General features: G+C 43.7%; 1 protein-coding gene across 9 annotated transcripts in view; it reads left to right on the forward strand.

The window, feature by feature from the left end:
* Positions 1-13,676, forward strand: part of TEX10 (testis expressed 10) — a 289,903-nt gene that overhangs the window by 65,617 nt on the left and 210,610 nt on the right. For all 9 annotated transcript variants that reach the window (XR_013624128.1, XM_078782092.1, XM_068123101.2 and 6 more), the window contains exon 8: positions 9,557-9,698. Coding sequence is in view for 8 of the 9 variants with exons in the window: in XM_078782092.1 (XP_078638218.1) it covers positions 9,557-9,698 (142 nt within the window). In the remaining variant the exon portion in view is untranslated. The remainder of the gene's footprint in view (positions 1-9,556; positions 9,699-13,676) is intronic.

Below are 13,676 nucleotides of genomic sequence, written 5' to 3' on the forward strand. Positions count from 1 at the left end.
CACTGAGAACCGTCACGTTTACCTAATGCCTGATAACCTAACCAAAACGATGTTAGCTGCTGAGTTGATCCACGTGAAATCAAAGCTGGAAACATTTGAAAAAGCCAGTAATGACAACATAATTGTCCAAGCAGCCATGTCACTGCGAGATTAAATTAAAGCCGCTCCCTACAATGACAATTGGTCCAATGTTGACGGCACTCTTAAGAAAACCAACAAAGCTGCGCTTGCTGAAAATCTAGAAAAGATGGTGGACCCTGCAGAAGATGTTCCCGAACCATGTGCAACACTGATTGATGCTATGACTCTCATACAGAAACTGCATGGAGAAAATCATACTTTTGAAGAGCTGTCTAATCATATCTTTGAATCATCCTTGCATGCTGCTCAGGGAAGTGATCGCGTTGATGTGATCTTCGACGTCTACAGGGATCAGTCCATCAAATCTGCTGAACGTGTGAGCCGAGGATCACAGGAAGGCATGACATTCAATAGAATAAGACCTGGTCACAAGATAAAAAATTGGCGACGCTTGCTGGCCTGCAGTGAAACTTTAAAAAAGCTCACCAAGTTTCTGGCAGAATCGTGGCAAGAAGAAACCAAGAGGGAGAAGCTAGGTGACCAAACAATGTTCGTCACATGTGAGGAAAAATGCTTTAAGCTCACCAGAGAGAAATGCGAGGAGGTCCAGGTCCTCAGATCCAACCACGAGGAGGCTGACACTCGTTTATTTCTACATGCACAGCATGCCGCTGCAGAGAATTACCAGGCTATTGTTTTGGTGGCATATGACACTGATGTTTTCATCATCTGTCTCGGTCTAAGCAGTGCCATCAAGAGTAAAGTTTTCATCCGTCGTGGAACAAAAGCTCGCGTTAGAATGATTGACATCACAAAAATCGCTGCAGCATTGGGGCATGAAGTGTGCTCTGCACTGCCAGGACTTCATGCTTGGACTGGTTGTGACACTATCAGCGCTCTTGCTAGCCAAGGAAAAATGAAAGGTCTGCAAATTGTGCGGACGAATCAGATATTCCGAAATGCTTTTGTCTCTCTTGGAGCATCGTGGAACCTGACACAAGACGTTTTCAACCAAATCCAAGAGTTCACATGTCTTCTTTACTCTAAAAACACAAAGATATGTGGTGTAAACGATCTGCGCTATAATATGTTCTGTGCAAGAAAGGGCGACGTCGAATCTGGACAGCTTCCACCATGCGCAGACACACTGCTGCAGCACACACTTCGTGCAAATTACCAAGCTGCTATCTGGAGGCAAAGCCTAGAATGCTTTCCAGACATCCCCAAGCCATCAGAAGGCCATGGCTGGGAATTAAACAGTGAAGGAGAACTAATAATTCAGTGGATGACTGGCTTGCCGGCTCCAGATGTCGTTCTTAGTCTCATCTCATGCAAGTGTGCACGGAGTTGCCGCCAGTTGGACTGTTCTTGCATGATTAATGGTCTAAAGTGCACTGCTGCATGTAAACTGCAGAGTTGCACCAACATGGCACAAGAAGACGATGATTACGATGATGGTGCTGATATTGAACAGGATTCAGATGATTTCTGATGAAAACCAAAAAAAAAAAAAAAAAAAAAAAATGGTGCTGATATTGAACAGGATTCAGATGATTGCGACAGTGATTGTGATAACGAGGAGGATTAACGTCAAAAACTTGTAAACGAATTTTTATCAGGGTATATATGAAGAGTTTGGCTCCAAAACGAGATAAATCCATTTTCGAGGTTTTAAGAAAAATGGCAGAAAAGGTCAAAATTCAAAGGGAAATGTATAATATACATGTTATTATTGCCAAGAAACCCAGGATTTACGGCACTTTGGGACGAAAAAGCCCAGGGAAAGTTTGATCTCTTTGACAATCTTTGACAACAAAAAATCCAAAATGTTAAATTTGGCATTTATTTCATTTTGAAACCAAGCTCTTCGTATGTCACATTGGTACCAATAGGCTAAACCATTTTCAGATTTCATTCAGCATGCCATGGAGGTTAGGTTTGAAGAGGACTAAACATAGCCATTGAGTAGAACATAGATAGTTTTCTATTTCCCTACAATTTCATAGACATTGCACAAGCTGTTTTGGGTAGAGGGCAAAGCACAACGTAATGGAGGGCATATTTCCAGTTTCGCATGCCCCACACATCAATTAATAATTCATTGTATGTAAACTTGTTAACATGGGTTAACACATACCAATAGGTGTAAGGGTCTTATCTAGGCATCAGAATTGTGAAAATGTGTGTAACCGATTTTTAAAGTAAATTTTTGCTGGACGATGTACTCATTTTCAGTAGTGCCTGAATTTCGTGACCTTGTGACCCCTGGTGACCTAATTACTGATCCAATTTACATATTAATTAATGCAATGCGTAGAGGGCTTCAAGACGCACATTATGAGTGGTAATATGTTGGCCTATCTTGTGTGGTTCAAACGTTATGCCTATTTTTATTTCCCCTAACCCATAATTTTGTTTTAGAATTTGGCCGCATACAAACAAAATAAATGGATTTTTCACCAAAAACGCGGAGGCTACGGTAATTATGACTAATATTCTCATGTCGGTAATCATTATCATTAATCGGTTTATCAATCATTTACTGAAAATCTCGATCTATCTGCCCCAATTTGGTTTAACCAACTTATTTAGACAACTTCTGGGAGTGACTAGTTTAAAAAAAACAAATTTAGGCATTTTCCAAGCATTTTTAAGCAAAATTCTTGACAAACGTATAAAAATGGTTAAAATAAGTATTGACATGTTCCAAATTATAAAGTGAATAACATTTGATAAGTACAAATTAAGATTTGACCATCAGAATTTACCATGCAGCAATAGTTTTGAATTACATGAATATTCCTTGAAAATGGCAGCCATTTTTAAAGATGGCGTCGGAAATGGCATTAAGCTACTCATTTGAAATGTCCATCACTCATTTTCATGGACGTCAGACATTGGTGTAACTAAAAATCATAGTGGGAATTAGTCCCTAAACTTGATACTCAACTTCAAAATTTTTGGACCTGGCTCATGGACTATCAGGCGAGGGTAACGAGCAAGCATGGGTGCAAGTTCTGAGGCACACTCCTTCAAGACACGAGGAGGAATGCTTTCTTGTCCATATGCCTTGCTTGTGTCCAGAGAGAGGAGTACTTTTTGACTGCATGAAAAGAGATGATAGTGAGGGGCATGGGATTGGTAAGGGGTGCATCAGAGGCAGATGGAATGTTAGAGTCATCCAGTGTGGAATTAAAGGAGAAAATAGAACTAAAAAGAGGTGTTTTATCAGTCGGAGAGAGAGTGATATGAAAGTGATCTGGCAGATATGAGAGCTGAATGTGAGTCCAAGGAAGAATAATTTTTCCATGTGTTACGGATCCCGGATTTAGAGGAGTTACTATTCATGTCATTGCTTATTAATGTTTATTCTATTAAAGGTTGTTGTGGTTAAAGGGTTAGAGAGGCTCCGGATAACAGGAGACCGGAAACGGGATGGTGAACCGGAAGAAGAAAAAGACACGAGGTCCGGGGAGAAGCGGCGATCTTCTTCTTCCTCGCCGAGCTCCGACGCGAGCGGTGTCGATATTGAGCAGCGTGGGGGACGCTGCGTTTGAAAGCCCGTCTGGCGAAAGGAGTTACCTGCGCGGGGTAATTACCGATTACACGTCAAGTTGCCGTGGGTTCGTGCACGGAACCAAGCGTCCGGCACAGTTCGCCTCAACGTCTACAAGGACGCGTATGGGTCGCACCTTGGGCCTAGCGCGCTTTGCAAGCCGTGCTTTGCTTTGCCCGCTTTGCTTAGCAAGGAGGTGTGCGCTGCAGCAGCTGTCCCCGGTACGCGACGTGCACGTTTGGAACACGTCAGCCAGGGGTTCGTTCAACCGCCCGTGTGCGGAGAAGTCGACCTGCACCTTGGTCTGGAGGGGCCCAGACACATTGTGAGGGACAGTGACCATTGAGGGGTCGTGAGTGGGGAAAGGGGGGACATATATAAGATGGCCATCTTAGTAATATTGGTGATTGATTGTGATGGTTGTTGATTGATTGGGGAATATATTATTGATGAATCCGGATCCTTGGTGTGGGGTTTCTTATTGACTTGAATTGTTGTGTCTTTCATATGGATTGCGTTACGAAAGCGTATAAATCATAGATCTTTCTGGCGGAGTTCCTCTCATGGTCCGGGGGTCACCGAGACCAGGTAGTCACCGGGAGGACCACGTAACAGAAATTGGGGGCTCGTCCAATTGAATTCCGGGATATAAAATTGTATAAAATAATGAAATAATATTTTTATTAATTAATAAAAATAAAAATAAAATTTTTATTAATTAATAAAAGAAGAAGAATTAAGTATTAATTGGTAAATTTTTGGGAAATTGTGGTAAAGTTTTGGGTGAAGGTTAACAGGTGTTAACAAATAGGCACCATGGCGTTTGTGGCACAGAACTTTGCGGTAACCCCGAGTGAGGCACAGTTCCGAGCGTTACTAAAGTCGGACCTCTTGAAATTGGCCAAACATTTTAACTTGGAGGTCCGAACTAATTTGAGGAAGGCAGAGTTGCAGACCGCGGTGATACAATCTATGGTGAATTTATGAACATGGGACGAGTTAGCCTGGGAGTGGCTACCCGAAGAACCAGAAGACGTTGAGCTCCGGAAACTGGAGTTGCAATTACGGAGCCAGGAACGGATTAAAGAAGAGGAAAGGAAAGCAGAAGAGAGGAGAGAAGACAAAAAAGCCGAAAGGGAGTTGAAGGAACGTGATCTGGCGCTTCAGCAAGAGATTAAATTCAAGGAGCTGGATTTAATGAGAGAACGGGGAGAGGTACCACCCTTGCTGACGGGGTCGACACCTAGCCAGAACACCTGGGAGGTGGGCAGACATGTGAGGCTGGTTCCACCCTTCAGTGAAAAGGAAGTCACTCAATTTTTTCCACACTTTGAGAAAGTGGCGCGACAGTTAAACTGGCCGGAGGAGGCCTGGACCATACTAGTGCAAAGTGTGCTGGTGGGTAAGGCTCAAGAGATTTATTCGGCGCTACCAATGGACCAATGTGCAGATTATGAGGTATTGAAGAAGCACATCCTCAAAGCCTATGAGTTGGTTCCTGAAGCTTACCGGCAAAAATTCAGGAATGCCAGGAAGAGGGAGAGTGAGACCCATGTGGAGTTTGCCAGAGTGAAAGAAAACATGTTTGATCGGTGGTGTGAGTCGAAAGGAGTCGGGAACGACTTCCAAGCATTGCGTGACCTGATGCTGGTGGAGGAATTTCAACAGTGTGTCCACGAGGACATCAAAGTGTACCTGCAGGAAAAGAAAGTACCAAAGTTGTGGGACGCAGCCACCATGGCAGATGATTATGCCTTAACACACCGGATAGGGGTCCACACACCTAGCTCCTCGCCTAGACTTCAGCAGGGGAGTTATGGAACACCCGGTGCGGAGAACGACAATACATGGCGGCGGCCTCGAGAGGATTATGGGGACAACGCGGATACCCCAACTGCTCGAAATCAGAGGGCTATGGGCCCAAGACAAACTTATTTCCCGGGGGGCCCGAGGCAGACCACGAGTTTTTCCTCCGGGCCTACTTGCGCCTTTTGCAAAAAACCTGGACACTTGATGTCCAGTTGTTACCTCATGAAAAGGGACAACCCAGAGCAGAGTCCGACTATTACAACTCCGAATGCGATGGCTAGCGTAAGACATCGCCCACAGAAGAGTTACCAACCATTTATTTATGAGGGGTTTGTCTCGCTCGAGGGAAACTTGACTAACCCAAGACCTGTTAGGGTATTGAGGGACACAGGAGCCCATCAATCCTTAATGCTTGAAGGCATTTTGCCATTGTCAAAGAGTACAGCAACTGGTGATAGTGTTCGGTTACAAGGGATCGGTGGCTGTGTTAGTGCCCCACTTCATGTCATCCAGTTGGAGTCCGATTTGGTGTCAGGACCTGTCACCGTCAGTTTACAAGCCACGCTTCCTGTTGAGGGGGTATCGTTGATTATCGGGAATGATTTGGCCGGGGGGCAAATTTATGGTAACCCGAGGGTGGGTAAAGAGCCCCGCAGGGGAAATAACACCACCCCAGCTTGGGATGGTGACAAAAGTTTCAAGTTATTCGTAGGGGGACTGAACTTCAACACAGAGGAAGAAGTTCTGACCCCTGTCTTCAACAGATATGGGCCGCTGGTGGAAGTGCGGGTGGTAAAAGACAGGGAAACGCAACGGTCAAGAGGGTTCGGCTTTGTCACGTTTGAAAGCACAAGAGACGCCAGGGAGGCAGAGAAGAATTGGAATGGTAAGGATTTGGAGGGTCGGACCATAACAGTAGGGAAGGCATTTCGTAGGCGTCGAGAGGTCTACGGAAGAGGACCACTTGGCGGTAGTTTTGGTGTTGGCAGCAGCCAATATTACTATGGAGGCTCCCAGAGTTACGGCATCTCCCGAAAGAATGATTGGCAGAGGACTGGCCGAGAAGGAGACCGCCAGTCAGGGGACTGCTGGGACAAGGGGTCCCACCGTAACTGTTAGGAGTCCGGAGAAGTTGAAGCACTCTATATACGGCGGAGCCGCCGAGCTTGGGCTCCTACACGGGCTAACCGTGAACGCCACGTTCTTAAAAGGCGTCCCGGTAGGGAACGTTCCTACACGGACTAACCGTGAACTCCACGTTCTTAAAGGCGTCCATGTAATGAACTTTCCTCCCCGGACTAACTGTGAACCCCACATTCCTGAAGGCGTCCATGTAGTGAGTACTCAGCTGGGCCTCCATCCAAGAGCAACTAGAAGTGGTTGATGCTTGGTCTAGAGGGAATTACCTTGGAATCTCTGGGGGGTTTTGGTGAAAGTTTGTTGCTTTATTTTTGAGATGCGATCATTGTGCCCGGGGGGAACTGATGATTTGGGGTATCGGGTTGGTTTATCAAAGTTGGCCGGCACAGAAAGTTTTCGCGGGGTTCAAACTTTCTTTCTTGAAGGGGGCGAGTGTTACGGATCCCGGATTTAGAGGAGTTACTATTCATGTCATTGCTTATTAATGTTTATTCTATTAAAGGTTGTTGTGGTTAAAGGGTTAGAGAGGCTCCGGATAACAGGAGACCGGAAACGGGATGGTGAACCGGAAGAAGAAAAAGACACGAGGTCCGGGGAGAAGCGGCGATCTTCTTCTTCCTCGCCGAGCTCTGATGCGAGCGGTGTCGATATTGAGCAGCGTGGGGGACGCTGCGTTTGAAAGCCCGTCTGGCGAAAGGAGTTACCTGCGCGGGGTAATTACCGATTACACGTCAGGTTGCCGTGGGTTCGTGCACGGAACCAAGCGTCCGGCACAGTTCGCCTCAACGTCTACAAGGACGCGTACGGGTCGCACCTTGGGCCTAGCGTGCTTTGCAAGCCGTGCTTTGCTTTGCCCGCTTTGCTTAGCAAGGAGGTGTGCGCTGCAGCAGCTGTCCCCGGTACGCGACGTGCACGTTTGGAACACGTCAGCCAGGGGTTCGTTCAACCGCCCGTGTGCGGACAAGTCGTCCTGCACCTTGGTCTGGAGGGGCCCAGAGACATTGTGAGGGACAGTGACCATTGAGGGGTTGTGAGTGGGGAAAGGGGGGACATATATAAGATGGCCATCTTAGTAATATTGGTGATTGATTGTGATGGTTGTTGATTGATTGGGGAATATATTATTGATGAATCCGGATCCTTGGTGTGGGGTTTCTTATTGACTTGAATTGTTGTGTCTTTCATATGGATTGCGTTACGAAAGCATATAAATCATAGATCTTTCTGGCGGAGTTCCTCTCACGGTCCGGAGGTCACCGAGACCAGGTAGTCACCGGGAGGACCACGTAACACATGCTCGATGTGCCGCATCTCTTTCACGAGCCTCGATTCAGTATACAAAAAAACAACAACAACAACAACAAAAAAAATCTCTTGCACGAATGGCCACAGAGCAGGAATTATTAGTTATTAAATTTATATGTGTGGGAAAATTACACGCCCAGATCAGGAATCGAACCCAGATCCTCTGGTGAACCGTACCAGTGCTCTGCCATTTGAGCTATCTGGGCGACCCTGACTGAGCATGCAATTTTCCCACACATGTGATTGCCACTCTCTTTCCGTCAATGCTTCCGGGGCACTCGCTGCAAACCATCGGAGCACCAAGGGCCTGAACACGAGAGGGTCTTCATCCAATGGGGGGACAAATCCATGTCTGCTATTATATACACCACTGGGGGCATAGTGAAACAATTACATAAATGAACAGGATGATAAATAATTAAATGGATATATGTGGGAAAATTACATGCCCAGGCCAGGAATCAAACCCAGGTCCTCTGGTGAATCCTTCTCCTCATCTTTCTCAGACCCCTCTTCCACTGGGGTCTGCCATTTCTCAGCCCGCCCCCCCCCCCCCTTCCAAATCGATTTCGTTTTTTAGGAACACATTAACAGGGGTTCAAAACCGGGAATAGATAAATGGCCTACCCTGTATGTTTTTTGTTTTTTTTAATGAACAAAAGGTGCCAATTAACTTGAAAACAACTATTGCCCGATTAATCACAGCTCTTTGAAATATTTTGTTTATAACCGTACATTAGCATCAAAATGAATATTTTTACATGGCAAAATAATGTTTATTTAGAATGCTATGGAATATAGTAGGCAATTTTGCTGGTAAGATTGTCACACTCCCTTGTGGTGCAAGTTTAGGGGTTACCACCTTGCCACATTAGGATCCTTTTTGATCCTCAACTGTCACTGTGGCATCAGTTCCATGTGATTGGGGATCTTGTAGTGGCAGATAAGATTAAGCAATGTTTGGCCTACACTATTCTCGAGACTCGTGATTATACTGATAACAATTCCTCATTATATTGCCATAACTTTATACCATTTCTAGAATTTTAATTTCCTTTACGCCTGCTTCATCAAACTTCCTGACTTATTCTAGGCTTAGATTTTCACTTAAATCACCAGAGACATCATTGAAAATCTAAATGTACATGCATGCTATCTTTAAAATGGTTTGATGAATCTTTATTGCCTCCACCTGCTTGTACTATTTGCCATACTCCAAGTCTGAATGTTAATTTCACTCAGGTAAATGTGAGAGACTATTTATTACTATGCACATTGGATTTGCTAAAGAACCAAGTATATACCTGGCAGGATTTCAATATACAAGTAAAACTAAAACATTAGGCAAAGCAAATGATGGATTTAATAAGAGGAATGGTGTTGATCAAGATTGAATTGGATTTGTAAGGGCGATTACCTTCTGGTCAAATTGCATTTTTAATAATTGGACTTTTATATTTCTGATGTTCCACTTCAATGAATTTGCAGTTTACCTTGATAACCTTTTGTCTGTTTTGCTACCTGGCTGATTTGTGCTGCTTTATTGGCCCTTCTTGAAGCTTTTCAGTAAAAATGGAATATCACTCTTTGCCATGTCTTATTTCTCATCATTACAACATGCAGAACTGTGCTCATGTTTGCATTTGTGTGTTGCCAATACATCAGGCAGGATGCAGGAGTATCTGTTGCGTGCCGTTTTGAGTGCCTACCAGCAGCGTCAGCTCTCTGTCGGTACCCGTCGTCTCTTGCTGAACTTCTTCCGCAGCATATACCAGACAGCGTTTGGTTCTCCCACTACTTGTACCAGGTACGGTTTTAGTATCTTGATGTTTATCACATTAATGTCTGAGAGGGCTGCTATTACTCAATCTTCATTTGATGTTGTTCTTACATGCTTTGGATTTTTACGGTGTAGCCCATCGGGCAGAGCTGTCTAGAACAGTGTTTGTCCATCTGTATGTATGTCCCCTCAAACGTATACCAATCAGAGCTGAGAATCTGGTCACATGACAGGGTGATGTGATTACGTCTGATGTCATTAAGGCGTAAGGCTGGCTGACTCTCCACACACCACCATTTTGATTCCAAATTCGTTCATGCCGAACATATCGTCAAACCTGTCAAATATCACAATCGCCATGCTCTACATTTACCTTTTTTCATTCAGTGTGAAACACAAACAAACCGATTGTTAAAGTGATCATCAAATATCGAAAGCATCTGCGTTACGGCTCTTCCAACAATACGGTCCGGTACGTATAGGCCTTAGGCGTTATGACTCATCTTCGGACAAATTAAGCCCAGTTTTCTTAATACAGTAGTGTATCGTTTTCGTAGTCTCGTTTTCGTAATAATAATAATAATAATAATGATAATAATAATAATAATAATAATAAGATAGCAAATATAACCAACCATAACACTTTAATCCCAATGTCGTGAATGGAAGGTTAATCGATTGAAGCGGTGCATAGTTCATGATCAATGATGAGCGTTGTTCGGCACGAATATTAATAATAAATCGAGGAAGTAAGGCATTTGCCTCGGTTTTTTAAATTGTAATATCATTTTCGAAATAATGCTAACGTAACGTTTATATTATAGTAAATCTAATCATAACACTAATCCCTTCGTAGTGACTGCAAACTTACTGGAGGTTAAAATATATCATGTTCTACATGTTAAAGAAGTGGCAGTTTTGTTTCAGTTACGTCATTACATCTATGATGTCATTACGACGGCTGACTCCACCGACCGACATTTAAATTTACTCGTTCACCCACTCACTACGGGAGTGGCAGGAAGGGTCATTTCTCTTTGGGGTATATAGATTACAGTCGATCTATGGTTGGGTCTCAAGAACATTGGGTGTGTGTTCATTTACCAAGTTTCTTGTGGAGAGATCGCAAAGTGGTTTAAGCATTCAAGCAAGCACTCCATTCAAAACCCTTAAGGAACGGCTGGCTTGGCAAGCGCTAGCTAGCTGCTTGGTAAATGAGCACACCTCCAACCCATGTGGGGTACATAGATTACAGTAGATCTTTGCTCAGTTCTGTAAGTAAACTTACCTCACGGATGTCGAGATTCCTCCAAATTTCTTTGTTTAATGCTATAAGCAGCATTAGCGACTGTTTGGAAAGCTAATAATATGTGTTTGTGGTTTATAATATTTTACAAGCCCGGCTACGCCGCTGTTAGACTTTTTGTCCCCGTCGCACCGCGGAGCGAAAGGGGGACTATGGTTTTCCCCTCCGTTCGTGTGTCCATCCGTCCGTGCGTGCGTGCAGGCGTGCGTGTGTACGGGCGTGCGTGCGTGCGTGCATAAGCGAAGGACCGCATTCGAATTTGGTGTGTGGGTGCAACCCACGTCAAAATCCAAGATGGCCGCCGCCATGTATGTCTGATGCCATGTATGTCTGAACCTTGTGAGCTGAATATCTTGAAAAATAAGCGAAGTACCAACTTCTAATCTGGTGTGTGGGTGTATCTAGGCATAAGGAAGAGTGCTATTGAAAATTGGGTCGCCACGTCAAAATCCAAGATGGCCGCCGCCATGTATGTCTGAACCTTGTGAGATGAATATCTTGAAAAATAAACGAAGTACCAACTTCTAATTTGGTGTGTGAGTGTTGTATATTCGCATAAGGAAGAACGCTATTGAAAATTGGGTCGCCACGCCAAAATCCAAGATGGCCGCCACCATATATATGTCTGAACCTTGTGAGCGAAATATCTCGAAAAATAAGCGAAGTACCAACTTCTAATCTGGTGTGTGGGTGTATGTAGGCACAAGCAAGAACGCTGTTTAAAATTGGGTCGCCACGTCAAAATCCAAGATGGCCGCCGCCATGTATGTCTGAACCTTGTGAGATGAATATCTTGAAAAATAAGCGAAGTACCAACTTCTAATTTGGTGTGTGGGTGTATCTACGCACAAGGAAGAACGCTATTGAAAATTGGGTCGCCACGTCAAAATCCAAGATGGCCGCCACCATATATATGTCTGAACCTTGTGAGCGAAATATCCTGAAAAATAAGCAAAGTACCAACTTATAATCTGGTGTGTGGATGTATCTAGGCATAAGGAAGAACCCTATTGAAAATTGGGTCGCCACGTCAAAATCCAAGATGGCCGCCGCCATGTATGTCTGAACCTTGTGAGCGGAATATCTTGAAAAATAAGCGAAGTACCAACTTCTAATCTGGTGTGTGGGTGTATCTAGGCATAAGGGAGAACACTATTGAAAATTGGATCGCCACGTCAAAATCCAAGATGGCCGCCTTGCGTCTTCCACTTTGTCAACTCACATCACTTCACCGACGGGGGACCGAGGCGTAATGCTTGTTGGTCTTGTTTTTTTCCCAAAAGCAGCATCCACTGGTGTGGGCATGTTTTTTTTCTAAAAGCCTGGTGTAGTTAAATGTGTTTATAGTATTTTGTGCAGGCTTTGGAAATCGTTATGCCTACGCCCTCGAAGGTGGCCGGAGGCATTATGTTTTCGGGTTGTCGGTCCGTCCGTCCGTCCATACGTCCGTCCATACGGGCTAAACCTCGTTTTTCTCAGCAACCACATGTCCGTCCAATTGAGACAACATTTTCAGCGTAGGAGCGACACCAATGCAGAATGTTTTTTATGATGACTGTGACATCATAGGTCATGTGGTATGGCAGCCATATTTGATTAAACGCAAATAATGAAAGATTGTATTTCTCGGTAACTGCTGAATGGATAAATTAGAAACTTGGCACATTGTCAACTACTCCCAATGGGGAACAAAAGCATGATAATGATGGCATCATCGGTGAAGTGGTATACCAGCCATAAATGTTTTAATCGAACGCCTTATCGACATGATCGATGATCCATTTTTATTGAAATATTAAAATTTTTACATCATTGGTCACATGGTTTGGCAGCCATATTGGATTTAACCTAAAACCTAAAAAAAACATCTTCTCCCAAACCACCAAATCGATTGACTCGAAACTTTATGTGTGTCATCGATTAGGCATAGTGTTAAAAGTTGATCACGAAAACGTCATTGGTCAAATGGTTTGGCAGCCATATTAGATTGAAGGAAAATATTAAATAATTATATCTCTGAAACCACTTATAGACTGGGTCAATTTTCAAAAAATCTTAACCCCGAAGGCAAATCGTGTTAATTTAGGGCATACAAGGTTTTTAGGGGTATTGAGGGGTGCTGAACTCAAATCTCCTGTATGTCCAGCTCAAAAATGGCCGATAATGCCTCAAAATTGAGAAATCCAAGATGGCCACCACCACCGGGCTGAAATGTATTTATGTTCATATCTTTTTGACTAAACAAGGTAGAAACTTGAATGAAATGTGCTTTTGTAGGTTTTCATATATGGGGAATCCAATTCCATATTCAGTTTTGAAATAAAATGTGAATAAACTGCTTGAAACTCATATTTATTTCTAAAATAGTCGTTTTTAACGATGAATAATTCATCGACCAGTTAAGATCCACAAGCCCCATCCCTCTCCCTCCCCACCAGGAACACAGACCGCCCATTTAAGCCCAGAGGCACACTACATATGATTTAAATGTTGGCAGGAAACATATTAGGGATGCAATTCCCATTTTGGCGTTGCAAAGTAAGGTACTTCAAATAACACTGACGCGCTTCGACGTAAACCAACATTTGACAAGCAATTTATTTATTTTTAACATGAGAGCAATGGCAAGAATTTTTACTTAATTGTGCATGAATTGCATGAGTTGATCATATCTGCTGTCAAAGCGTTATATACAGTCC

Source organism: Myxine glutinosa, chromosome 7, assembly GCF_964187855.1.
Source record: "Myxine glutinosa chromosome 7, kmMyxGlut1.1, whole genome shotgun sequence".
Taxonomy (NCBI): domain Eukaryota; kingdom Metazoa; phylum Chordata; class Myxini; order Myxiniformes; family Myxinidae; genus Myxine; species Myxine glutinosa.